The sequence below is a fragment of the Pantherophis guttatus genome, chromosome 7 (assembly GCF_059756535.1).
Source record: "Pantherophis guttatus breed Tessera chromosome 7, ASM5975653v1, whole genome shotgun sequence".
Taxonomy (NCBI): domain Eukaryota; kingdom Metazoa; phylum Chordata; class Lepidosauria; order Squamata; family Colubridae; genus Pantherophis; species Pantherophis guttatus.
Window position 1 is genome coordinate 37,834,089 of NC_142069.1, and position 26,304 is coordinate 37,860,392.

Genomic DNA, 26,304 nt, shown 5'->3' on the forward strand with positions numbered 1-26,304 from the left:
TGTACAAACAGGGTATCAGGGGTTAACTTATTCTTCACTTCTTAATGTATTCATAATTCACCACTCCCACATATAGCTCCACCCATTGTATATATAAGGAGCTACCTACATCCTTTCCCTTGTTTCTATCTGTGAATATTCAGTGAATATAGAATGCCTATTGTAAATAAAAGAATATATAGTTAAACCTTTAACTCTTGCTAATCTTATTGAGTCTGATCCTGAAAATATTGCAACAAGAAGGATGGTATAAAAATCAAAATAAGATAAATAACTGAGGCAGAAATAAATCAACATTTTCCAACACTGAAGTTACAAAGGATCTGAAATTTATTTCCATTGGTATGGAATATGTAGACATGTTCTAAGTAAAACAGAGCTTGCTCATGGAATCCTGCTCCCATAAGATTAATTTATTGCTATGTGCATTCATGCAGCATCTGAAATATTATTCTCAACTGACAAAAATCTTGAATTAAAAAAAAAATGCTAGAGACACTTCCCAGTTTGAGAAATTGCATTGACACTGCAACTCTGAGAGAAAAGCAGAAGGTATAACTTCATTTTAGAGATGTGCAGCATTTGATCCAAAACATGAAAAATGCCCTGGAATCAGTGTAGGCACACTTGCTGTATTTGTTAACAGAACTTAAAACAGGTCACACTTTTTCCTGACCTTCCACAGTGCTGCATAGCCCCTGAAAATCCAAAATCCTAAATGTGTATTTTCCATGGACCATACTAGCCAACATGTATATTTCAGATGAGCCAGGAAGAGTTCCAGATTCTCTAAGGTGCGGCTGACAAATACAATACATGCATCCACATCAGATCCAAAGTACTTTTCTGCTTTGGATTTGACTATGCACAGGTTAGAGTTTTAGATTAGATGAATGCTTAGATTCTAGAATGCTTAGATTCAAATGCTTAGATTACTCACATTGAAAGCTGTGTAATTCTATCTATATGTACATAATGCCAAGGACTGTTTCCAGAAAGAAGACATAAAAAATCTAATTTTGAAGTATCAATATGATATGATTTACAAATTCAGAGAAATATTTGTAAGACCAAAATTTAATAATACAAACTTAACAAATTAATATATATATATATATAATCAATATTTACTCACATAAACTTTCATGCTTGATTTATTAATCTTCCTGGTAAGGTTTTTTTCCTGTTTAGCTCTACAATGTATTATGCTACGAGTAGCTGTTTTTGAAATATTTTGGACACTGAATGTTATGTTGATCAGATTCTTATCAGATATGAAAACTTCAAGTTCATGTCTAGAAAGACTTAAATTGTCTTTCTTTTTCTAGAGAAATGAAAAAAAATAGAATGAATCATGCAGTAAAATTTAAACAATGAAAATTGTTTAAAAGGGAAGTTTTAAGACAAAAGTTCACAACTTACATGTATTTTCAATTCCAGGTCAGGTTCCAAATCAGTTATTAGTTCATAATGAATAAATTTAGGATCAGGATAATATTGAAAGTCACCGCAAGATATATTAATATTTTCAACTTTAAGAATAATGTTAATAATCTTAGATCCTTTCTCCATCTTAATAGCTGGGGTTGTAAAACTGCATTCAAAACTATTTTTATTGCAAGTAAATTGCTAAAAAAAAAAGCAGTATTGAGAAAATTATAAATTATAGCAATACACATACACACAATATTGTTAAATGCTGCAGATCTATGCACAGTTCAAATGTTTAAACTTCACTTAATTCAGTGAGATTTGATATTGCTTATATACTATATATTCATAAGTTTATTTACATACATTTTAAAACACAATCAGCATGGTGTTTTAGACTGAGTCATAAGAGTTTTAAATTATACACACACACACATACACAAATACACATACATCCAAATTTGATATTTAATACAAAACCATTAATCAGATGATGTTGTTTTTAGTATAGTATAGTTTATTGAATAGCCCGAAGGCCTTTTCAAACAAAACAGAAAAGAAAAAGGGAAAAAGATAAAACAGTTACAAAAATAGCAATCTAAAAATATATGATAGATGACATTAAAATTTTACAATATCAAATTTCAATAGCTAAGTTGCCAAGACTAGATAACCCAAATAGGATAGCTCCTCTCTAACTGAGCTCATCTTCCTTACAATCGATAAAAATTTTTTTGATATAACTGGCTCGTCATTCTTTTAAGGTATCGAGTGATCGCTCTTACCAGGGGAGGAGAGTCAGCCCTCAACAGAAATGCTAATTTTTGGCTTATATTCCAGTGGGAAAATTTATTTATAATTGGGGACAGATATTGTTTTCTTACTTCTTGATAGAGACTACATTCGAATATTATATGCGCCGTGTCCTCCACGACGTTTACCCCACATATGCATATTCTTTTGTCATACGGGATTTTCCGATAACGGCCGAATCTAACATTGGTATCTAGAAGTTCGAATCTAAACTTAACAAATAACTGTCTGTCCACTGATGGCATTTCTAAATGTAAATACTTTTCCAGAGTGAAAGTTGTTTTAACTGCTGTCAGCAGTTTAAGGGAATGATTAGTTGAAAGGGTTGCCATGTCCATTTGCCCATGTATATCTTTAATCCGTTGTTTAACTTGGTTCAGTGTGTCACACAACGGGAACCCTACGCCATATCGGTTCAATATTTCTGACAGCCGGGTTAGCCAGGAATATCTTTGAGGATTTGAAATCTGCTGTTCCTCTAGACATCCATCTGGGTCATTTTTAGCCAGTAGGCTACCGCCCTAGTGATTGTATAGGTGTACAGTGAGAAATGTCCCAATTCAGCTCTGACGGCTGCAGCTGAAGTGGAATTGTTTATCCCAAGCATCCTCCTTAACAAATTATTTTGAGTTTTCTCTAATATGGGGGCCTCTGTAAGACCCCAAATTTCAGCACCATAGAGCATGATCGGAACAAGTTTAGCCTGAAAGACTTTACGAAGAGGTAAAATGGAGGTTGGTTGGATTCGTTTACTTAATTTGAATACAAGGCTTGCTCCTGCTCTGACCTTTTGAGAAAGGTATTGATGGTGCGGAGTCCAACCTCCTGCACTGGAAAAAACAATTCCAAGATAAGTATATTGGGTAACTTGCTCAATTTTTGTGTCATTAATCTGCCAATTGTGCTTTTTATTCTTATTGCCAAAGACTAAAACTTTTGATTTAGCTACATTTATAGTCAAGTGGTTTGCAATACAGTAACGTATGAGCTTGTCAAGAAGTCTCCTCATTCCTATTTGGGTTCTAGAAAACAACACTAAGTCATCGGCATACATTAATACGTTAATAAATCTAGAGCCTATTTGGGGGCTGTGCGTCAGAAGATCATCCAGCTGCGCTGGGATATCATTTATATAAAGGTTAAAAAGAGTAGGGCTCAGCAGGCAGCCCTGCCTCACTCCTCTAGTTGTCAGTATGCTGTTTGTTGAGGCCCCATTTGCTGCATATCTGACTCTAATTGCCGTATTAGTATAGAGAATCCTGATCAACAAAATAAGTCTGGGGTCCATCCCCATAACTTGTAGTTTCCTTCACAAGTGGTTCCTATCTATAGAATCAAAAGCAGCAGTAAGGTCAATAAAGGCGGTATACAGCTTTTTCCCCTGGGTCTTGTATTTATTAATTAAGTGGGAAAGGACAAAACAATTGTCTATGGTAGACCTACCTGATCTAAAACCTGCCTGCTCATTTGCCAGAATTTTCTTATCCAAGCACCAGTCCTCTATTTTATTTAGGAGATGTTTCGTATACATTTTTGAAATTATATTAAGAAGACTGATGGGTCGGTAGTTGGATGGGGCAGCTCTGTCACCTTTCTTAAAAATTGGAAAAACTATAGCTAACCTCCACCCTTCAGCGATTATCCCTACTTTATCGATATAAGTAAACAGTGCTACCAGCACCGGTACCCAGAAGTCAATGTTGGACCTAAAGAGTTCAGGAGGCAACAAGTCCTCTCCAGGGGCCTTCCCGGCCTTTAAGGATTGAATTATATGCTTAACTTCGGTAGGGGTAACTGTTGTTTTTAGAAATGGTGATAAGCTATTAACATTGTTTTTACTTGCTGAGACGAAGGGAAAAGTTACTTCTGTTTGTTTTCTATTTTTCTTTTTCTATTTTACTGTTTATATTTTTTGTAACTTGTATTTTTATTCTTATTCATAATTCTTAATAAATTGGTTTGAATATTAGTATTGTTCTTGTTAGAGCTTATACACTCATCTTAAGTAAAATTTTCATTTAGACATGTTAGGTAAATGCATTTTACTCTTTACCTATTTACATGCAAGTATGGGTTCCCAGAAGCATGGCAGCACTCTGAAACAGCTCTTTCCAAATTTTATCATACAGCTGATGGCTTTAAATACAGCATTAATGTCAGAGTAAAGAAGTCTAGATGTTTCCTTGATTTCTCACCAGCTTCAGATAACATTGTTCATAGCATCATTCTGGACTGGCTCAGGGCATGAGTTTCCTTTCTCCAGAATTGGTTCCAGTTGGTGCTGAAAAGCTCTGTTTTGCAGGACCCCACAGCTTCTCTCCACTCCTATTTTACATTTTTATGGAGCCACTGATCTGTAGTTATCCAATGGCACAAGATCAGGTATCAACATTATGCTTGGTCAGCCAGGGGTTGAGGTATAGCTGAATGTTTTTATCAATATGTTGATGATACTCAGCTGCACCTCTCAACATCAACTAATGAAGGATGCTCTCAAATTTCTTTCTCAGTGTGTGAAGGCTGTAGAAGCTTGGATGGGGAAGAAATAGGTTTAGGTTCAATTCTAGCAGGAGTGACTGGCTAATTGTGGGCTTTAGGATTCCCAAGCTGGTAATTTTCCGCATTGGTTATGAATGGGGTTGCACTCACAAATGAAGGCAAATATAATACAGGATAATACTGCAGGATCCAATCTGGGTTGGTCACTAGGACCAGAGGTTTAATCTTCCGAGCTTTCAGACTTATGCTGGAGCACATCCTCAGGGAACTTTTCTCCCACCAGAATGTTGCACTGCCCAAATTACAACTAGTGTACAATTTGGGAATAGTTCTAGATTATTGGATCCTGTTCAAAAGGTATCTGGTAGGCATGGCTAGGAGGGCCCTTGCACAATATCATGTGGGAACTGCATCAGTCTCTGGATTGGGAAGTCCAGCTCAAACCTTTGTGTCCTGATGAACGTCTTTTTGGATTACTGCAACATGCTGTGCAATATGAGACTTCCTTAAGAACTACATGGTCACATCTGTGTACCCACTACTGTCCAAGCTATATTGACTCCCAGTAGGTTTCCTAGTGCAATTCAAAGTTCATATTATCATCTATAAAACCTCTCATGACAGTCTGGGTTACATGGGGGAACCATCTTTGTCCAATTATTTCTGCCCATCCCACAGAGTGAGCATATGATAGGTCCCCTCAATCAAATAATGTCATCTGGTGAAATCTACAAAACCCAGCTTTTCTGTCTGCCTTATGGAAAGCATAAGCCCTGGAAATTTGGATGGTCCTGATCTATTGGCCTTCTGTAAAGTCTGACTTTTTCTCAGGCATTGGGTAGGATAGTTAGAGAACCTATTTTTCAGGGAATTGAGGATATTAATATCCATGTTACCTCTGGTATGATTTGTTTTGTCCTGTTTTCTGTTGATATTTTTATTATTAATTTTAATTGTTCAACATGCAGATTCATATGTTGAGTGAGGGGCCTTATAAATCTAAATTCTTTACAAGCATTATCAATACATTTGGGCACAATATTTATTTTAATCCATTTAAAGGCAGAGACAGACAACGGAGGAAAGACAATGTATACAGTACCTACCATTACGTTTTGTGGGAAATCACTTAAAATAACTTCATCTGTGATATCCAGATATTTCCCATGTATAGTCATATTGCGACCTCCACTGGGGGAGGGGGCAAAACAATAAAAAATCATGTTAAAACAGGAATTTCTTAATAAATAAAAATGAAAAAAATCATTTTGCAGATTGCAAAAATTTTCAGATTGCAAAGTACATTAACTCAGAATATCAAACTTTAATCTCAAATAATCACAAGGCAGACTGTTTCAGGAAGCTTGCTAGCTATGGCCTTAGATATTGTCAACACATGAAGTATCTACACAATAAAATTGAGCTCAAAACACAATTCCTGCAATATATGCCATGTTTCCCCAAAAATAAGACCCTGTCTTATAATTTTTTGAACCCTGAAATAAGCACTTGGCCTTATTGCCATGCGCTCAAAAGCCCGATTGAGCTTATTATCAGGGGATGTCTTGTTTTGGGGGAAAACAGGTTAATTATGTTTCTAAAAAGTGAATTTAAACATACATGTATTCAGTGCATTACCGAAAGAAGTATTAAAGAAAAATTGTATTATTAAAAATATGCACAAGATACCATAAAATATAAATAGGCTCAAAATATATTTCTTAGATTACTTTCTCCTTACATTATATAAACAGCAAATGGCATTCAATATACAAGAATACAAATAATAAGGCAGGTAGAGAAAAAACTTTTTTTGTTAATCAGTAATTTGTTACCCATACAAAAATACACAAAACTTGGGACAGTTCTACAACTGACTTGGTACATATGAAAAACTATCATGTTATTTTGATTACATAATTGTTTTTCATGCTGATATATTTATAAAACAGAGATGTGAATTTGCTATGCTACTAAAATGTTCTATTAACTTGTAGTTTAATAGTAGTAAAAATAATTTTATTTTGATCTCATTTTTCTAGTAATACACTGAAATAATCTGCTGAAAGAAACATAAAAATGTTTCCTGTTTATTAGAAGAAAAAAAAAAGTGGTGAGGAAGAGAGCTTTCAGTAGCAATGTCAGTGGTACAGAAAAGTTTGTTGTAGTATTTTCACCCATTTGCTATTTTGGTATGGTAGAGGAATAATAATCTGCTTTACATGTAAAGGAAAGTTGTAAAGAGAGAGAGGCAAAGGTCTATAAACTCAAATGATCTACTTTCAATAACAATGCTGTGCTTAGGTTAGACTATTAACTTTCAGATGATGTAATCTTTTATGATAGTACAAATTAAATGTTACCTCATCCAAGTAATATTTGGAAGGATCTTAGCGCATGATGGAAAAGAGACGTAATGTAGTGGAAGAATGGCAGAACATTCAAACCCGCTTTCCTTTATGCAAGCGCTCTTGACTTCTTTACGACTTGGTGGTAAACAGAATTTCATGTGTGTGTCATTTAACACTTTAGTAACATGTACCCTAAGGAAAAAGAAAAAAACTGTCCCTTATTAACACATTATTACTCTCACTGAATATTCTTACCTGAACTCCTTTTAAAACTGTCCCCTTTCACCTCTTCTGCACTGTCTTCTGTCTTTTCCTTAAAGGCTTAGAACCTCCCTCCACCTCCATGGGCCTCCTCAAGGGTATTTCTTAGTATAAAATATTGTCTATAGTTCTTAATTCTTGTTGACAGTCCCATTCACTTCTTTCTTTTATTATCTTTCTCATAGAGAGTTGCTTCCTCTTTCAACTAGCATTTCCTTTGCTTGATCTGATAAAACTTTGTTCTCTTATCTAAATACTGTTCACTTAGAATGAAGATATGATAGATATGTAAACTCCTTCAGCAGCCTAATGTTTGCTCTCTCTGTTGCTTCACTCAGACTGCTTCTTGGAATCTAACTGCCTCCTGTCATTGCTTGCTCAGCAGGAACAGGCCATCTAATCAACTACAGTATAATGGACAACTATCAGCTCTCAGTATGCATTGCTTGTAATCAGTAACTCTTTGGGATATTGTCTTGTTACTTTTCACAAGACTGCTGAACAAACAGTCCTTCAGAGAATTAGCTTCTCCAGAGACTTTTGTCTTTTCCTTGCTTCTTTTTTACTGGCAATTTCCCATTAACTATCCTTGTTTACCTCTTCAGTGTATTTCTCCTTGGAAAGAACAGCTATTCCTTGTATCAGGGGCCGGCAACCTTAAACACTTAAAGAGCCACTTGGGCCCGTTTCCCACAGAAAACAAAACACTGGGAGCCACAAAACCTGGGAGGGCGTGGCCAACTTGATGTCACTCACTCCCACCCAATCACATGCCCCCTCAGCCATGCCTACCCAGGTTTTGTGGCTCCATGTTTTCTATGGGAAATAAGTAACTCCCTCTCTGTCTATCTCCCTCTCTCTCTGTATCTTTCTGTCATCTCTTTCTTTTTCTCTATCTCCCTCTCCCTCCCTCCCTCCCTCTTATCTTTCTCTCATCTGTCTTTCTTTTTCTCTTTTTCTCCGTCTCTATCACCCTCATCACTCTCTCATTTCTCTGTCTGTCTTTTTCTCTCTCTCTCTCTCTTTCTCTCCCCCACTCTGTGTGTGTGTCTCTCTCTCTATGTCTGTGAGTGTGTGTGTCTCGCTCTCTCTCGCTTCCTGCTTCTGTCTCTTCTCACTCTCAGAAAGCCCTGCCGCCCTGTGTGCTCTCTTTGGGGCTTTTCGCCAGCTGTTTTTTCTTCTTCTTCCTTTTGGAAAGCTGGGCTCGCAGAGCAATGAGTGCAACCTGCGGAGGAGGTTTCCCTCCTCCTCTCCCTCTTCCTCTTGCACCCCCCTGACCAACAGTGGCAGGGCCAGAAAGGTGCGCATGAGAGGAAGGGGAAGGGGAGGAGGAGGGAAGCCTCTGCCGCAGGTTGCGCTCATTGCTCCGCCAGCCTAGCTTTCCAAAAGGAAGAAAAAAAACAGCTGGCGAAAAGCTCCCAAAAGAGCACACCAGGCTGCAGGGTTTTCTGAGAGTGAGAAGAGACAGAGGCAGGGAGTGAGAGAGAGCGAGACACATGCACAGAGAGACACACAGTGAGAGAGACTGGCTGATGGGTGAGCATCCTTGGCGAGGGCTGAATTGAGCTCAATCTTGACTCAGGTTCAATCCTTTCTAAGATAGGTAAAATGATTTGTGGGGGACAATAAGCTGACTTTGTATATAATATACAAAAGTATGAAGGCTATTGCTTAACTCCTTGTAAGCCACCCTGAGTCTCCGGAGAAGGGCAGCATATAAATAAATCATTTAAAAAAAAAAAAAATCTGTTTTCCCCCTCTCTCTCAGCGGGCAGCTACTTCTGGGTTTGATCTTCGCAGAGAGAGAGAGAGAGAGAGAGAGAGAGAGAGAGAGAGAGAGAGAGAGAGAGAGAGGGAGAGAGGGAGAGAGAGAGTGTCTTGCTGCACGTATCTCTTGTTGGCGTCTTCTGCTTTTGAACTTTTGCCAAGAGAAGCCTTTGGCAGTTTGCCTAATTATACCAAGGTTGGTGATTAGACTGAAGAATTTGTGTTATGAAGAGTTTGTTTTAATTTAGTTTGGACTATGCTGAGAATGAATTAATTTTCAGCTGTTCTAATAAAGTTTGTTTGTTTTGGAACTGTTTGCGTTGATTACTACCTATTTGGGCCTGGATCACAACACCACTTCTGCTGAGCCATCCCCCCCCCCGCTGGGCTGTTGTGCTTGGCAGGGCAGGGGAGCACTTCCCCATGCTGCCCCTTCTTTCACTTGGCCCCACCAACAAGGGAGAAGGACAGCCAGGCTTGGGGGATGGCCCGCACCCCACAAATCCGCCCCCGCCATTCTCTCCAAGCAATCTTTGCTTGTGGCAATAGCAAATGTACCAGGTGGAATGGTGTTGCCATGCAAAGGCAAGTGCAGGGGCGCTTTGCTCCCACACTAAGGGTCCGACCATGCCACTACTGTGACAGGGTGACAGGGAGCCGTGGCAGAGGGCCCAAAGAGCCACATGCAGCTCCGGAGCAGCAGGTTGCTGACCCCTGTCTTGTACAGTATCTGCTTACTCAGGAGTTATTACTCAATAAATCACCTACAGTGAGCAATCAGCAACCTTCAGGAGACACTCCTGGCAATTAACATTTCCCCCCCTGTACTGTTGAACAAATAATCTCTCAGAATTTACAGTTTCTCTGGTCACTCTTATATTTTGTCTCTTTTTCATATTGAAAATGTGGACAAGCATAGCCAAGGTATACAGTAAATTCTAAGAATGACTATGGAAAATATGAATAACTATCAGGAGTCTGATGCCATCCATATTGAACTCTCCTTTACATTTATCTTATATTTATATTAATTTTGCTCATAGCTTTATATCTTCATATATATGTTTCAGAAAGACAAATTCAATCCATTATTCCACAGAGAATGAGAAAAAGATACACTAATGAATGTTACTTCCTAATTACTAGCAAAGTTCCACTTTGGGAGTTAACACAACAACAGAACAGTTTCAATTTCCATGTATAGGAGCTGTAAATCTACATTTTGTTAGGTAGACACTATTTGATTATATTGTACAATCACCAGTGCAAATGGTTTCAAGATAAAATCAATATGATGTTATTTTGACTCACACATCTTGTTGGCAGCTGCTGGTTCCAATTATCTCCATCAAAAAATTTGATTTGTTAAAGTTTTCTCCTATGACTAGCACTTCAGGTTTACCTAATGTTGACATGTAGTTCGGTTCAATGGAAATAATTTTAATAGGCTATTGGAAACAAAATAAATGTATGTTAACATATCCAGACAATCTTTTAAAATTAAGTAACAGAATCATGCATTTATAAACACCTTTAACATTCTTTTGTTATTAATGGTTTGGGAGCTAGTGGTTAAGGATCAAGTTAGAAAGCACGATGCCATGAGTTCAAGTCCTTGCTTAGCCAAGGCAGCCAACTGGATGAGGAATATTAATTATAGCAGATGTATTCAAAAGATGGGGTAACAAAACTGAAAGTTTGGATTCATTAGGATGGATCCCATTTGAAATTATATATATATATATAAAACAGTCACCTAGGAAATATAAATTTTTAAAAGTTACTCTTTTTCACTGAAACCAAGGTCTGCACAGAGGTGAGAGAATTAAGTTACTTTATATGCAGTGATCCCAAACTGGATTGCATCTTATTCTGTTACACCGGGAAAATTTACAAACCCAGCTTCAAAATATATGTATCAGCAATTTACTTCTCATAAAATAGCCACATTAATCTGTCAGTAAGGAGAGAATCTGCCTTTCTCCATAGAGACAGATCCATGCCAAGAAGGTAAGGGATAGCTTTCCCTTGTAGCTTTCCAGATGTTGTTGATAATTTTCAGGATTATCTTCCATTGGCCATGCTTAACTGGGCTTCTGGATAATTTTAACAATAAGTCCATCTCTGATGTAAGACATAAATACATCTTTTCCTTTCATTTCTAATATAATAGTTTCATTTTTTTTTCAATTTTTTGTGTGCTGACCTTTGATGTTGCTGAATGATCTTTTTTGTTTAATGCATTGATAGTGCTATTACAATCAATCTGAAAAATAAATAAATAAAAACAAATCAATTTACAAAGACCACTTAAGAGAACAAATTTCATTAAATGAATTTTATAATTCTATAAAATCAAAACATCTTACTTTTTTGGCACAAGTCATAGTAGAGGTAACACATTTTTCTTCTCTAGCATTCCAGGTGCAGTGCATATGATTACATTTTGAGCATCTAGTAATATATATTTAAAAAAAGAATATATAGCAATTAGCAAAGGAGAGAATGGACCATCAGCAAAAGTGTGAAGAATGCCTAGTAGTTAGGTCCTATTTATGATATTTACATCTCATAAATATTAAATATTTGATACTAGATCTATCAGTAACAACCTCAACTATACTTCTTTTTACATTTATGAACTGTTTACATTTCTAATTCTTAATGATAAGTGGAATATTATAAAATCCATACAAAACAAATTTAGTAAATGCATCTTACGTTTTTGATAAGGAACAGATGTCAAATTCAAATATTTCTGATAAATTCCAAGTTCCTGAGATGAATGACACTTGAACTGAAAAAAGTGAGAAGAAAACACTTATATTATTAACTGCAAACCTGTGTATAATGAATAACTTAAAAACAACTGATTTAAATCTAGAGCTACAAATTTCCTTTATATTGTGGTTGCTTTTGTATTCTATATTATTTACAACCTATTTTTCAGTCAGGACTGGATGCCTGAAAGGCTTACAATGAATGCATTACTATAGAAATATGAAATGTGTTCAACAACAAACTTCTAAATAGATCGCACCTCATACATCACATAGAATTAACATACATCACATAGAATTAACATATATCACATAGAATTAACAGTTTCAATAAAATGATGTTCTATATTTCTTGAATATTAGATTACCTTGCATAGAAGCTCAAGTTATGGTACAATTGTACAGGGTGTACAGATCTCACCCACTTCTGCATGCATTAACTTTTCAATACCATTAATATAATTTCTGGGACTATGAACTTGCTTCTATGAGCAAAATTTTTAAGAGTGGTTTCTTCAAGTGAGTGGGGAGTGGGGAGAAATCCTATCCCAAAGGTTCAGACATGAAAGAGTTAAAGAAAAACTGAAATTTAATCCATCAATTAAATCTAACTTGTCCATGTAGATCGGGGTGTCAAACTCATGCTGTCACGTGAAGTATCGGGACTTTCCCCCCCTTTGCTAAACCGGATGTGGCCATGGCCAGCACGTGATGCATCCAGCTTGCGGGCCGGGAGTTTGACAGCCCTGATATAGATAATAATCAAAGACTATCAGGGACTGGAAAATCAAGCTCTGAAACTAATCAGGAGCAGGAAAATTCCCCTATCAAGGTGCTTTTTTGAAACAGAGTAGCAGAACTCCATGTTGTCTTTTGTTCTAGTTGGAGTTCTTTCCCAGGGCTGACTGAATGCCACTTAAGAGCCAAACTCCAATCCATTTAGCTCTGAATTGGCATTCAAGGAATTACATGGTACAGCTATCTAGCTATCAATGAGACTGTATGTGGTATACATTTACTTTTATTTCACATACTAAACTGTGCTATTGGGATTTTGTTCTATCTGTTTTCTGTGCCTGTTGGAGGAGGGGAGGGTTGTGCAAGAAAAATCTATTTTCAGTCATTCTGTTTCCTTTAAATTTATTAGTTTCTTAAGCTCAATATACATAATAAAGGATCTGCATTTCTTATGAAATCAGAGCTTTCATCTTGACAAGTAATTTCTAGCATATTCCAGCTATTCAGAGAAGGTAAGAAGTTTGCCATTTTCTGCATATGAATTGAAATTAGCAGAGAGTATATTTTTTTCTGGAATAACTGTCCCAAAGAGTTGTGGGAGGGTACATGTGTAGCAGAAGATCTAAAATAGTTTTATGGGCAGAAGATCTAAAATAGTTTTCTCAATCTTAGCAGTTTGAAGATGTGTGGACTTCAGCTCCAGAATACTGGATGGGGAATTCTGGGATTTGAAGTTCACACATCTTAAAAATGTTGAGAAACACTAATCTAAAAGAACTCTGTGAGAGCCAGGAGTCACATTCACAATATTTCTATGCATACCTGTACCATTATACCTAGAAATTTATTCAATTTTATTTATTAGATTTTTATCCCATCTATATTACTTTATAAGTAATTCAAGCCAGTGAACATACATAATACTCCTTTCTTTTCCTGTTTTCCCCACAACAGTGCCTTTTTTCCTGTGTCATCTAATATATGGGGGGGGGGGGTTAGTGTGCTGTTTTGGATACATATTGTAACTATATCATTTAAACAGCTTAATTTGTTACTTAAAACTATGCTATGTTTTAATCACTATAAACTTTTTTATTGGTTTTCATGAAAATGATGTCAGCGTTCCAAGTAACACTTTGGTTCCAAGTAACACCCCCAACCAAAGAAGACTCCAAGGCTGGAGTCCTCAAAGTTCCAGTTTATTAGAGCTGTCATATTGGCACATCTGAATCTGAAAGTTTCCGGGTTTTCCCCACCCAAAACAAAGTCAAAGACCCATTCCCTGCACCCACATGTCCATTCCCCAGTCACGCTATCCAGGGGCAGGCTGAAAGTCCTTGACTCCCAGAGAAAAGAATGTTGCTATGGCTAAATATCTCCATCAACTCCTCACAAATCCCCCCTCCCAATTTCCCAGAGCACTAAATGTGGCAGCCCTGAAGATCAAAAAGAAAAGATGGGCTCCAGGGCTGACAAATGGTGTTACAGGTAGTTTACAAGTAGTATTAGCATTATATACAAAGTCTAAAACATCTAAAAATCCAGGCTCCAATAGAAGAGAAAATTTGAACTCAGTAATTAACTGTGGAGTCCTTGGTACTCTCTGAGCTTGATCAATGTTACTTAGTTGGATAATGAAACTCTGCGAGAAAACAATCAAGCACCAAGAACTGCAAAGAACTAGACTTCTTGAAACAATGTGATCTCTTTGTTCAAGCTTGCAGATTGAACAGGGGCCACTTTCTCCATAGTAGCCACTGACCTATGAAATAATCTCTCATGAGCGTGCCAGACCTCCAAACTGATAATTTTTATATAATTTTTAAAAACAAATGTATTTATGGTGGCTTTTCCCAGTTATTGGAGTTTTTCTAAACATTTGACTTTTTTCCTTTTAAATGAGCTGTTTTATGATTTTTTTCCTAATAAGTAGCTGACGTATGCACATGTCAACTTTCTATATAAAGAATACATAGAAGAAATAAACTGCAAATGGACTTACAGAGCAACTAATTATACATTTATCTTTACATTGATCTGCAAATCTTTTACATCTGCTATACACGCTGAAGCTAATAGATTTGTTTTCAGTCTTCTACAACTGCCTTTACTAAAAAAGTTTGATTAATATTTATTAAAATTGCTCTAATTGTGTCACCACAAGATTAGGCTGTATTCAGCAGATCAGATTTTATTTTTGCAGAATGCTGAATAGTTAAAGCAACTTCCTTAAACTTGTATTCACAGGGTTATGTGAAGGCAAATGGATCTTTAATTTCTTTCAGTATTATCAACCACATCTTCCTCTATTCCCATGCAGTATCCACCCAATCACATCTCTCTGTAACAAGGGTTCAAAAATTATCTGCCAAAGATATCCCCTTTTCTTTTAAGCAAAGTTGTTGAAACCCAGTACATATAAATATTTCTAGAGGAGTGTATAAATAATGCCATAATAATTACTATAATTTCTCCAGATACCCAAGACCACAGTCATCTTCCAAATATATTGGAATAGTAAATATCTCCTAGGAATAGTATCTCCTAGTACATATCTCCTAGAAAAATATCGTCACACTTCTAATATACTTGAATTGCAAGAAAATGCTTTCTGGAGAAGCAAAGTCTCCTGAGTTCCATCTCTAGGACATCACTTCTTTTTATGCTATTTATCTCAGCAAAGTGGTAATTGTTCTTAGTTGAACCACTGATATGCATTTCTTATACAGTCATTGTTTCCAGCATGATTTCCGTTTTCATACAGAGTCTTTACAAAATCAGTATAATATCTCCACTACTACCTAAATGAGTCACAGATTTAAAGCATTCCCATAATTTAATATTTTTTCTTGTGTTGAGCCCCATCTTTATTATTTTTACAAATAACTCAAGGTGGCAAATATATCCAACACACTTTCCTTGTCCTATTTTCCCTACAACAACCCTGTGAAGAGAGTTGGGCTGAGAGAGAGAGTGACTGGTCCAAAGTCACCCAGCTGGCTTTCATGGCTAAGGAAGGACTTGAATTCACAATCTCTTGTTTTCTAGCTTGGTGCCATAACTGCTACATTGGGAGCGTTCAACCTTTTGGCTTTCCTGGACCACATTGAGAAATTGTCTGGACCATATATAAAATATATAATATAGTTAATATATATAACTGCACATAATACTGTTAAAAGTTTATAATCTTGTTAGGCCCCATTACTAGCTGTCTAGGGCCACATGCAGCCTGTGGACGACTGATTAGACATGCCTGCACTAGACCAAATTTGTTCTCTTTTGCAGATTGCAAATTGCTATCAATTTATAAAATACTTGGAATTAGAAGATTTTCAACATTATTGGGTATCATAATCCAATAATATGCAACCAGGCACACCCATTGAAAATACATTGTGATGAATAATTTATATATGAGAAACACCAAGTTATTTTTCAAGGGTATAGGAATGAAATAGATAGAAGTTGTGACTAAATATGCCATATGTCATATTTCATACAATTGAAAGATATGATCAATCCACTCTTTTGGATACAACTCTTGTTTAGGTACTCCTCTCCCTTTTCCTTTGTGTTGCTATGAGGAGATTGAAGTTTTTGTCTCAATTTCATTTAACCGAGGTTTATTTTTATGCCCAGATCTTAGGATGCAAGTACTTATACTTCAAGAAAGTAGACTAAGATTCTTTAAAGTTTGTATCTCTTAATCACAATTTAGATGTGGCACAATATTAAAATGTATTTAACTTTAAAAAATGAGAGTTGCCAATCTATTCTTATTGAAGGAGAGGAAAAAATGTATCTGAAATTTGTTTATATAATTTTCAATCATTATTTAGCATTATGTTTGAACAAGACCTTAAAGTCTATTGTTAATGCAAATTTTGGTTAATTATTACATTGATATTACTACTTTTCTCTTTGGAATGTATTATTATGATTCATTCACTGTCAGCCATATGTTTAGATTGGATTTGGCATTTTCTTATCCATCTATCAAGTCCTTCTCCAAGGACCTGAGATAGGGAGATGTTATTGTTTGATGATATTAAAGGTATCATCACAGAATATAAATTGTTCCAAGTAACTTCTGCAACTGTCTGATGATGATTTTGTCAATGACGATGGCATTCAACTGATGGTCCAGATATTTTGGGATTGCACCCAAGGCACCTAGTACCATTGATGCTATCTTTGGGGTTTTTTTGCCACAATCATTTTGCAGGTCTTTGAATTTTGTGATTCCCTCCCCACCACGCAAGTTCTTTTCCTTCTACTCTGCTATCTCCATCTACTGCCATATACACTATCCAGCTTTTTTGTATTTCTTATTGACAATTGTTATGTTCTAGGTGAAACAAATGAGCAATGTTTTCAGCCTTAAAATATAGTGGTATAGCATCATTCAACTTTACATCCAAATTCGATACTTTCTTCCTTTCTCATAATCTCTTTGAAAAAGGAAGTCAAAATGAGGAAAAATATGCACAGGAAATCAGTTACTATGTATTTCCCAATACATTTGCCAGTCAGCGTTAATGCAGTGTTGTTATCTGGCTGAGGTCGTAGAAGAGCACTGAGAAAAAGAATTATGCAATTCGTTTTTGCACATACATTTTAAAAGCTAATAGATTTATGCTCTCCAATTTTGAAACTTTGAAACTTTTAGCAATTTGGAACTCTTGAATCCACCCACAAACATTTATTTCTGCCCTAAAGGATGTAAAAACAGAAAGTGTGTGTGTGTGTGTGTGTGTGTGTATACAATAAAGCTATTGCACTACAATTCCAGAAAGTATTATAGATGACATTATTTATGTATATGAATGTACTTGTAATTGCCCTGATCTTAGAAGGCAGTTACAAAATACATATGTCCATTTTGCTTCAATAAAAATTGAAGACAGGAAAGCAAGTGATTGAAAAATACTACTATGCCATGGCTGAATGTTGGATATGTTTCATAAAGAAATGTGTATTATTTTCTTCTGCTAGAAAGCTTTTATAAATAATGCATAAGTAAAACTATAATTATAGCAATGAATAATACAGAACAGCCCAACAATAAAATGGCCATTCAAATGGACTGCAGATTTTTAACGTCATATGAGAAAGTTGATTCGCTTGTAGATTGCCAACTTTGTTTTTTGGAAATGTTATTCAACACTTAAGGAGAAATTAGAAGTACAGCTGAGTATATGCCAGTGTAAAACCTTTTGTGGCTTTGTTGAACTTGCTGCAAATCTGATGCTGGAAAATATGTTATTACTATAAAGAGCATATTAAAAAAAGGGATTGGTGTATTTCCTCAAAATTATTTCCCCTTTCCAGTGGTGGTTCGGGCCGGTTCAGTCTTGTTTCAATCTTACTGCCCAAATCAGAATGGCCCTGGAGGACAATACCCAGGAACCAGAGGAGAGTGGCAGAGCCCACATCAGCCTAAAATATGTTAACATTTCTAAAGTGGTCAAGAGAAGTTAAGTCAAACCTTTCTCTTGGGATCACTTTAATACACCCCTGACAGAATGATTGGCGAAGCTTGTCAGTTTATATATATTGCAACAAATATGTTGTGGTAAGAGGAAAAACCTACTTTAAAACCAGTAGAGTTAAAGATACTTGAAAGCTGCCTCAGATGATATCAAGGGATTAGGTCAGTATCAGACAATGATAATGTTGCCAGGGGTGGTTAGACGCAACTTATGGTGCGGTTAGATGCAAGTGAGGGAAGGCTCAATGTTATAAAGTGGTTCAAATATTGATTTTCTATCTTTTAGGAAACACTTAAAAGAAATGAATCTCTGCCAGAAACACGTTTGTAATCTAAATCATGTTTGTATTAGCTGACATACAATTTAGATTCTAATGGACTGTATTTTTAAAAGAAGGGTATATGGTTGATACTGGCTGCAAGAAGTAAACTAGCGGACAACCCATGAAAGTTTAACCATCATTCCTGATTAAAAAAAAGATTAGGCTAGGTGGAAAGATCCATATACTGTGGTATAATGGCAAAGATCAGAATGCTAGATCTGGAACTAACTCAAAAAGATTGTAGTTGCCAACCAGGATTATGAATCAATTTATTTTTATCATCTATATAGTGCAATCTAGGATTGATTTGAAGAACCAGCTTTCCCCCCCCCATGTGAATATCAGCCACTGGTCACTCTTAAGGGCAGGAAAATTTGTTGGCATCAGGTCTAGGACAACTTGCCATGACCAACTCGCCATATAACAATTCGCCATGGCCAACTCACCATGGGACAATTTGCTGTCGGACAAAAGTTATATAATATCAAAAAAATGGTAAAATAGAATCATTAAAGAAATGATGCAAAAGGAAGGGTAAAATGAAATGTGATTTATTTATTTATTATTTATTTATTAGTCCAATTTATATGCTGCCCTTCTCCGTAGACTCAGGGCGGCTTACAATGCATTATAGCAATAGCCTGCATACTTTTTTGTATATACCTGCTTATTAGGGCTTTCGCTCCCCCCCCAAGCGGTGTTGTTCTATACAAAGTTGGCTTATTGGCCCCACAATCCGGGTCCTCAATTTACCTACCATGAAAGGATGGAAGGCTGAGTCAATCTTGAGCCTGGTGAGATTCGAACTTGCACTAATTGCAGGCAACCAGCAAGGCTCTTGACAAAAATTAAAATAATTTTTAAATTATTTAAAATAATTAAATAAAATTGTTGAGTTGTCCCATGGTGAGTTGGACATAGCATATTGGCAGCGGTAAGTTGGCTGTGGTGAGTTGTCCCACTCTGTGTTGACATCTACTTACCTCTAGCCATCCAGAAAGGCAACTTCCAGCTGTTTTTTCTTGTTGTATATAGGGATTTTTTAAAAAAATTACATTCATACTAGCAATGTTTTCTATGTTGTCTTCTGCACTTCATTTCATTGCAGGTAGCCCTCTCTACTCCAGCTGTGATTCCCTGTTGCAGGAATGCCCCCTCCCTTCCTATAGCTGGTTACAACCCTTTATGGCCGTCTATTTATTTTACATGTTTCAGAGAAATGAAAGGCTAACTTCTTCTTTTTTTTTAAGTTTGTTGTGACTCCGACCCCCGAGCCCATCTTATCGGAGGGAGAAGACTCCGAAAGTGAAGGAGATGTGTTGGCAAGGCCTCCCTCTCCAGGACCCTCCTCTCTGGCAATGCCTCAGGTGTCTCCCGAAGGAGAAGAGATAGGCCAGGAGCCAGGCATCTCCGAGCAGCCGCAGTTAGACAGCGACGGAGATAAGTCTTGGCTGGATCCCCGCCAGCATCAGAGAAGGAGGCGTGCCAGAGATTAAGCTGAGTCACTGGACCACACCCCACAGGGGATAAAAGGGGGTGTGGTGGCCATTCAGGCTTTGTGACGGACAAAACTGAACAGCTAGCAAGTCATACTGTGTCTCTGGAACTTCGTTATCTGCCTTCCTTGGATTTATTATGGACTGGACTTGACAATTCTTTGGCTTTGTGAATTTATTTTGGTTTATCTGACAGAGGAGGAACACCTCCCTCTGTGAGTAAAGTTTTTGGCAAGCAGCTACTGGGTTGCTGCCGATTCTGTTATCGAAGGAAATTATTGTCTGCAAGTTTATTTTAACTCCTGGCTGACTGTTTGTGTGCGTGTGTGAGATGGGGACAGAACAAAGTTACGTGGTGGAACATTGGAACAGTGAAATGGTTTATCTTTTTTTCTTTTTCTTTTTTTCAAATTAGGTAAAATTGACAAGATTTACATGTTTGCCTTCTAGTCCAAGGCAAAAGAGCCGAGGTGGCGCAGTGGTTAGAGTGTAGTACTGCAGCTACTTCAGCTGACTGCTAGTTCAGCAGATCAGCGGATCAAATCTCACCGGCTCAAGGTTGACTCAGCCTTCCACCCTTCCAAGGTGGATAAAATGAGGACCCAAATTGTTGGGGGCAATATGATATTTAGTATACTGTCTTTGGTGTAAGCCGCCCAGAGTCCTCGGAGCACCGCGGGGATCCAGACGAAGAAATGGCGAGTTCCGCGGAGCTCTGCCAAAACTCTGTCTGCCAAGCTGCCGCCGACAGGTCTTCGGATCTCCCCTGTCTTAAAGGGACAGGGGGACAAGAAGGGACCCCTTGGGCGGCCGAGAGGAACGGGCAGGTTCCTCGGGGCCGGAGACTTTCCCTTCATGCCGGCGGCAGTGGAAAGGGCTTTCTTAAAATGGCTTCACTTCCATGATTTAAGGTTGGAGTGTGGAGTGTGTTTTTTTCACACAGGTTTTTCACATGTCAACCAGAGGAACATTTTTAATAACCTAACTGAATTCATTGTTACATTAAATAATCTTTTATGATACAGCTGAAACTAAAGAGGGTTATGTTATCATGAACATGCAATGCAAATATTAACTAATATTGTAATATAACCTCCCTTTGCACTGAGTTCAATCTGTAAGAGTAGACTTTGAATTTTTATGTATAACTAGAGAAAATATATTGCAAGATATAGAAATATCAATTTACAAAACTGAAATATAAAGAAGCCCACCTTTTTCTGATAGATCTTTAAAATTTATATCACAGGAACAACTGAGATGGCGTTGATTCACTTCACAAAGAATTTTATTGGTCCTTGCATTTAACATCCTGCAATGGGAATGTGCTTCAGAAAGACCAAAAGAATTTACATCGACTCTCACATTAACCTAAAAGAATAAAAACATTGTAAACAATAAATTTATTCAGTGCCAGTTATAAAATTGCCAATTTTATCCTGACAGTGAGCTAGGAAGTAGAAATCTGCTGAAATCTGGGCAACTTCAATGATTAAATCCAAAAAATCAACTACAAAACAGGATCTATCCAGGTTTCCTTCCTTCTGTTCCCAGTCTTAATAATGATTTAGCATTATACAATATATGTAGAGATGCATGGCTTCTTTTGTTTAAAATGTAGCAAAAATTACTTGAAAATTAAAGTACATCCCTATGATCATAGATCTGGAGGGGCCCAAGTAGCCAGACTGGTTAATCTATTTTGTATATACTTTTAATACAGATGAATGTTTAGAAATTTGAAAGTCATAAAATACAAATAGTATTGGTATGATAAGTAGAACAAGTAGGAAATATCTGTGGCATGAGTTACTTTCTACACAGCAAGGATGTACTGTGGTACAACAGCAGCAAAAATACTAGTTGAATATACTATTGTATTACCACTATTCACAGTTTTATTTACTTGTGTTTAATTTACTGGATTGGAATTGGATCCAAAGGCAAAGTATTATAATCATGACTATATCTAGATATGATCCATTATTTTTACTTTTATTGGCATAATGAAAGCTACTACTCTTTGAGAGGAGATTATAAAAATTACTGAGGGCCAATGATCTTACAATTGCACAACCCCAACCCTGCAACAAGTTTCATTGGTAAAAACTAAGAAAATGGGCAATATAGTGTTCCAGTGGCTGGAACACTAAAATAATGCAATATCATCATAGTTTCAAAATCACCATTGCTAATCATTTTATTAGTATTACTGACTTTAATCTATGACTAGAGAATTATGAATTACATACCTTATTATTTTTGAGTTCAGAAGTGAAGATTTTCAGGCACTTATCTTTGCCGTATGAAATATTTACCCAGTTAGGTGAGTTACTAGAAAATGTACATTCACCTTTTAAAGTGCAGCTAAAGAAAATACAAGTATATTTGTTATAGAAATAATAAAACATGTTTTGACTCTATATAGCAATTCACACTAACTGTTTTTCACTAGCCATTTTTGAATTTTTCCCCCCCTCAACTCATAACAGGCTAAAAGGATGTGTTTTACATCAAATATGGTTTGGGGATTCTACCAATTTCTATTCAGCTATTCTTGTAAAAAAAGAAGTTGCTGTACTGTTTCTGCAAGCAATGCAAGCATTCCTGAGAAACAGATTGGCCTAATCAGATTATCATGCTCTGCTGCATTTGCTTATTGTTGCATATTGGTATTGTTTAGATTTTTATGATTCTAAAAATCATTTTACAAAACAGCTAAAACCAGAGCTCAATGTAATGGCTTGAAATTCATATTTGGAAAGGCCTAAATTTGAAATTTTGGGGAGCCTAGAATTAAGAATATAAAGAGGCTCAACTAGATTGGATTAAAATCCATTGATCTTTATATAATTTTCAGCAGTATAACTATAACTCCTAGAACTCACAATTGCTAGTAGGGAATTCATGGAGTTGTAATCCCTATATTCTGGGAAAACAGCATCATTTTCTTTTTAAAGCTGGCATGCAATCTATTTCTGGGAGTTTTATATGAACAGCATTATTTATTTTGCTTTGGAAAAACTAAATGAACCTTAAAGGAAACTTCTGATTTCTCTCATTTGGGCATTTAAAAAGATCTTAAGCAAAGATATTGCTTTGTTTGAACGCTGTTATGGAATCCAATACTCTTTGGAGCAAAGAGGTTCCTCCTCTCCCCCCCACCCCCCAAACAGAGGTTCCAAAGAATGTTGTCCATAGATTGGTCCATCTAAAAAGAAAGTCAACGTGGCAATAAATACCGAAATGTATTTTGGCACAAATTCATTTATAATTTTTAGGGGTCACATAATTACAAATTCTGAGAGTCTCTGACTTAGTAAAAATGCCTCTGAAGCACAGAAATAAAATATTCTTTCTTTCTTTTTCGCTTTCTTTCTCTTTCTTTCTTTCTCTCTCTCCCTCCTTCCTTCTTCTTTCTTTTAAAACACACATAATTTTGAACAGACATTCAGACTCTGCATGAAATATTAATTATGTTATATTACAATATTAATATCACCTTTTCTTTGTGTGGCACCATCCACAGTGTGGGTCCATTGCAGATAAACAATCTCTGCAGGAAATATATTTGTTGCAATTTGCAACCTGTATTCTCCTGATCTAAAAAAAATAAAAAGTATATTTTGCAAATTCCTTATCAGCCATTCCAAGCAAATCAACATTTTTATGAGTTCGAGATACACAAAAAATAACTATTTTAAAATAAAGTTATAACTCTTAAAAATATAGGGAAGTATTCAAACAAATATGCTTCATTAGAATACTAGAATAAGATGTGTGTTTTGGGTATGTTGATACCAATTTCTCACTTTTTCAATCTTTTACAAATAACCATTTGTGAACTTGATTTGAGCTTATCCTGGCTGGCAAAAGCTGGCTGACAAATAATAAGTCTATGGCTGCTAGTTTATATTGATTTTGGGTTGATTCTGGAACAAATTCTACGATTAAAAGAGAAACATATAAATTACAGGTGTTTTCTAATATATGGTGATAATGTTTTAATGTTGTATTTAATTATTTTGTCGATATCTAACTATAGGCAAATTCACAGGAAACTACTGCTAAAATTCATTTTGAAATGCACTTCTGGCCAACCCATTTTCCTATTTCTAGGAAGATTGGATTAATTATTGCTCTTAAGTGTTTTATATACTTAGAAAAACATAAATTTTTCAGATAGCAACTATTTTAGGTTTTAATGTGGAAGAATTGTAATTGTGGTTGCTCATAACAATTTCTGTTAAGATCAGATGATATCTATTAATCTTATTAAATCATTATTGGCATTTCGAATCTCACCAGGCTCAAGGCTGACTCATCCTTCCATCCTTCCAAGGTTGGTAAAACAAGAACACAAATTGTTGCAGGCAATATGCCGACTCTGTAACTCGCTTAGAGGGCTGTAAAGCACTGTGAAGCAGTATATAAGTCTAAGTGCTATTGCTATTGGGCCTTTGACCTTCTAGTGTACAGCATTTACTCCATATCAATGAAGAGTTAAATAATGCTAAGTCATCTTACAAAACCAAAGACTCATAATAATGAAGTCCTGAATTAATCACAATGTGGATTAAGATAAATAGAAGGCAGTGAAATGGGGAGTAAAGTGGAAGAATGTGAGTACTGCAGAATGTGAAATGGGGCAATATTTTCAATATTAACTAGGATTACTAGGATGAGGTGATTTTTAGGACCTGATGATATAAGAATTTTCCAAAGTCCTCCCCTCCCCACAAAAAAGATCCAGTGTGTGGTAATTTTTCATAATCCTCTAAACTTTTTCCATGGGCATTCCAGCATCTGTTTATCATAAAACTTCACTAGAAAACAACTGGAATATTTGCAAAAGCTTTGCTGCCGTTCAATACTTGGCTACAAGAAGTTTTATATGCAACTTTGAAAACAGCATATAAATGGAATTCTAGAGTATAATTTAGAATTCAACCAACCATATTATTAGATGGTAGATAGATGTAATTCTGATCCGTAGGGTCAAGTTCAAGCCTATGGAAAATGGGTGTTTCTTCCTTAATTTCATATAAAATTTCTGGACAATTTGGCTTCATTTTGTCATCAAGAACAATCTATAAAAACAGGATATATTTAATGAACATAAACTTGCAAACAGTTTAGAATAAAGTTGTCCTGTACTCTTTTGCAACCTATTCATCATCACAACTTCTTTTCCTATGTGATCTACTGTTGTAAGAAAAGATTAAGGCTGATTTTTACCATGCTAAAATTATTTAATAAAAAGATGATAGGTAGATAGATAGATAGATAGATAGATAGATAGATAGATACATACATACATACATACATACATAAAGATTAAGACTGAAAAGAGTGTAAATAGTTATAGATGTTGTTGCTATAGTAAAAACATATGCTATCTTCCAATATTGTGCAAAATCATTATGTAACTTGAGTTATAGTGGCTTACTGTATGAGCCCAGCCTAGCCAGTCTGCAAACTGTGGTTTTTAAACTGTAGCATATGTAAGTTCTATGCCTTGTTCAAAATACCATGGCTAAATCAAATGAATATATTATTAAATCAAATGTACTGTAGCAAAAAAATGTTTTTTTTTTTTTAAAGCAGCTTTTTTTTCAAATGTGAAGTTCTAGGGAACAACATAAAACCTGTCTTCCTTCAAAATCTTTTCTATTTGATTTATAGAAAATGGAAGCTCTAAATGTGCAAATAGTGCAAATGTGCAAATGCATGCATCAACTGTTTTATTCCACTCAAAAAAAAAAAAGATAAATTGCATGTGCAGATTATTTGTGAGTTCTTAAAAACTAATATACTGATTATTTATATTAATTCTATTAATTTTTTTGAATAAAAACATATTGAAGAAAAATAAATCCAAATATGGAGACAGTTTTCTGCAATTTTACATAAACCTGATGGAGGAACAGATGAAATTGTAATGATTCATGGCAAAACCTACCTTCAATAGCTGCCCATTTCCTGTTCCTAAAAATAAAACAGTCTTGTTTAGTAGCACAGTGGCATAAACTGAAACCAAATTAAAATGACTCAGAGAAGTTGAGTTGTTGATTGGCCATGTAACATTTACCTGAAACAGAATGAACAAAGAAACAAAACTTTAGAATACATCATTAAATCAAAACTGAAAGAAGAAATATTCAGTAGCTATCAATAACTGTAGGAAGATTAGTTGCCACATTATAGATTTTAGGTGCTATTTTATCTCAAGCAGACTTCAACACAATATTATTACATTTTTCATTAGGATTAATATAATATATATTTAATATACTTTTTTTAAAAAATCAGCATAATTAGTTCAGAGAAAAATCTGAAACTGCAGCAAGC

The 26,304-nt window shown here is 35.9% G+C and overlaps 1 protein-coding gene across 1 annotated transcript in view; it reads right to left on the minus strand.

The window, feature by feature from the left end:
- The window catches only part of PLXNC1 (plexin C1), a 79,000-nt gene that overhangs the window by 38,590 nt on the left and 14,106 nt on the right, over positions 1-26,304 (minus strand). Inside the window, exons 2-14 of the mRNA XM_060694829.2 lie at positions 25,916-26,044; positions 24,909-25,043; positions 23,456-23,556; positions 22,206-22,320; positions 21,168-21,324; positions 11,844-11,919; positions 11,492-11,576; positions 11,329-11,388; positions 10,434-10,570; positions 7,107-7,286; positions 5,850-5,934; positions 1,423-1,629; positions 1,136-1,324 (exon numbers count right to left, since the gene is read on the minus strand). Of these exons, the coding sequence (XP_060550812.2) occupies positions 1,136-1,324; positions 1,423-1,629; positions 5,850-5,934; positions 7,107-7,286; positions 10,434-10,570; positions 11,329-11,388; positions 11,492-11,576; positions 11,844-11,919; positions 21,168-21,324; positions 22,206-22,320; positions 23,456-23,556; positions 24,909-25,043; positions 25,916-26,044 (1,656 nt within the window). The remainder of the gene's footprint in view (positions 1-1,135; positions 1,325-1,422; positions 1,630-5,849; positions 5,935-7,106; positions 7,287-10,433; positions 10,571-11,328; positions 11,389-11,491; positions 11,577-11,843; positions 11,920-21,167; positions 21,325-22,205; positions 22,321-23,455; positions 23,557-24,908; positions 25,044-25,915; positions 26,045-26,304) is intronic.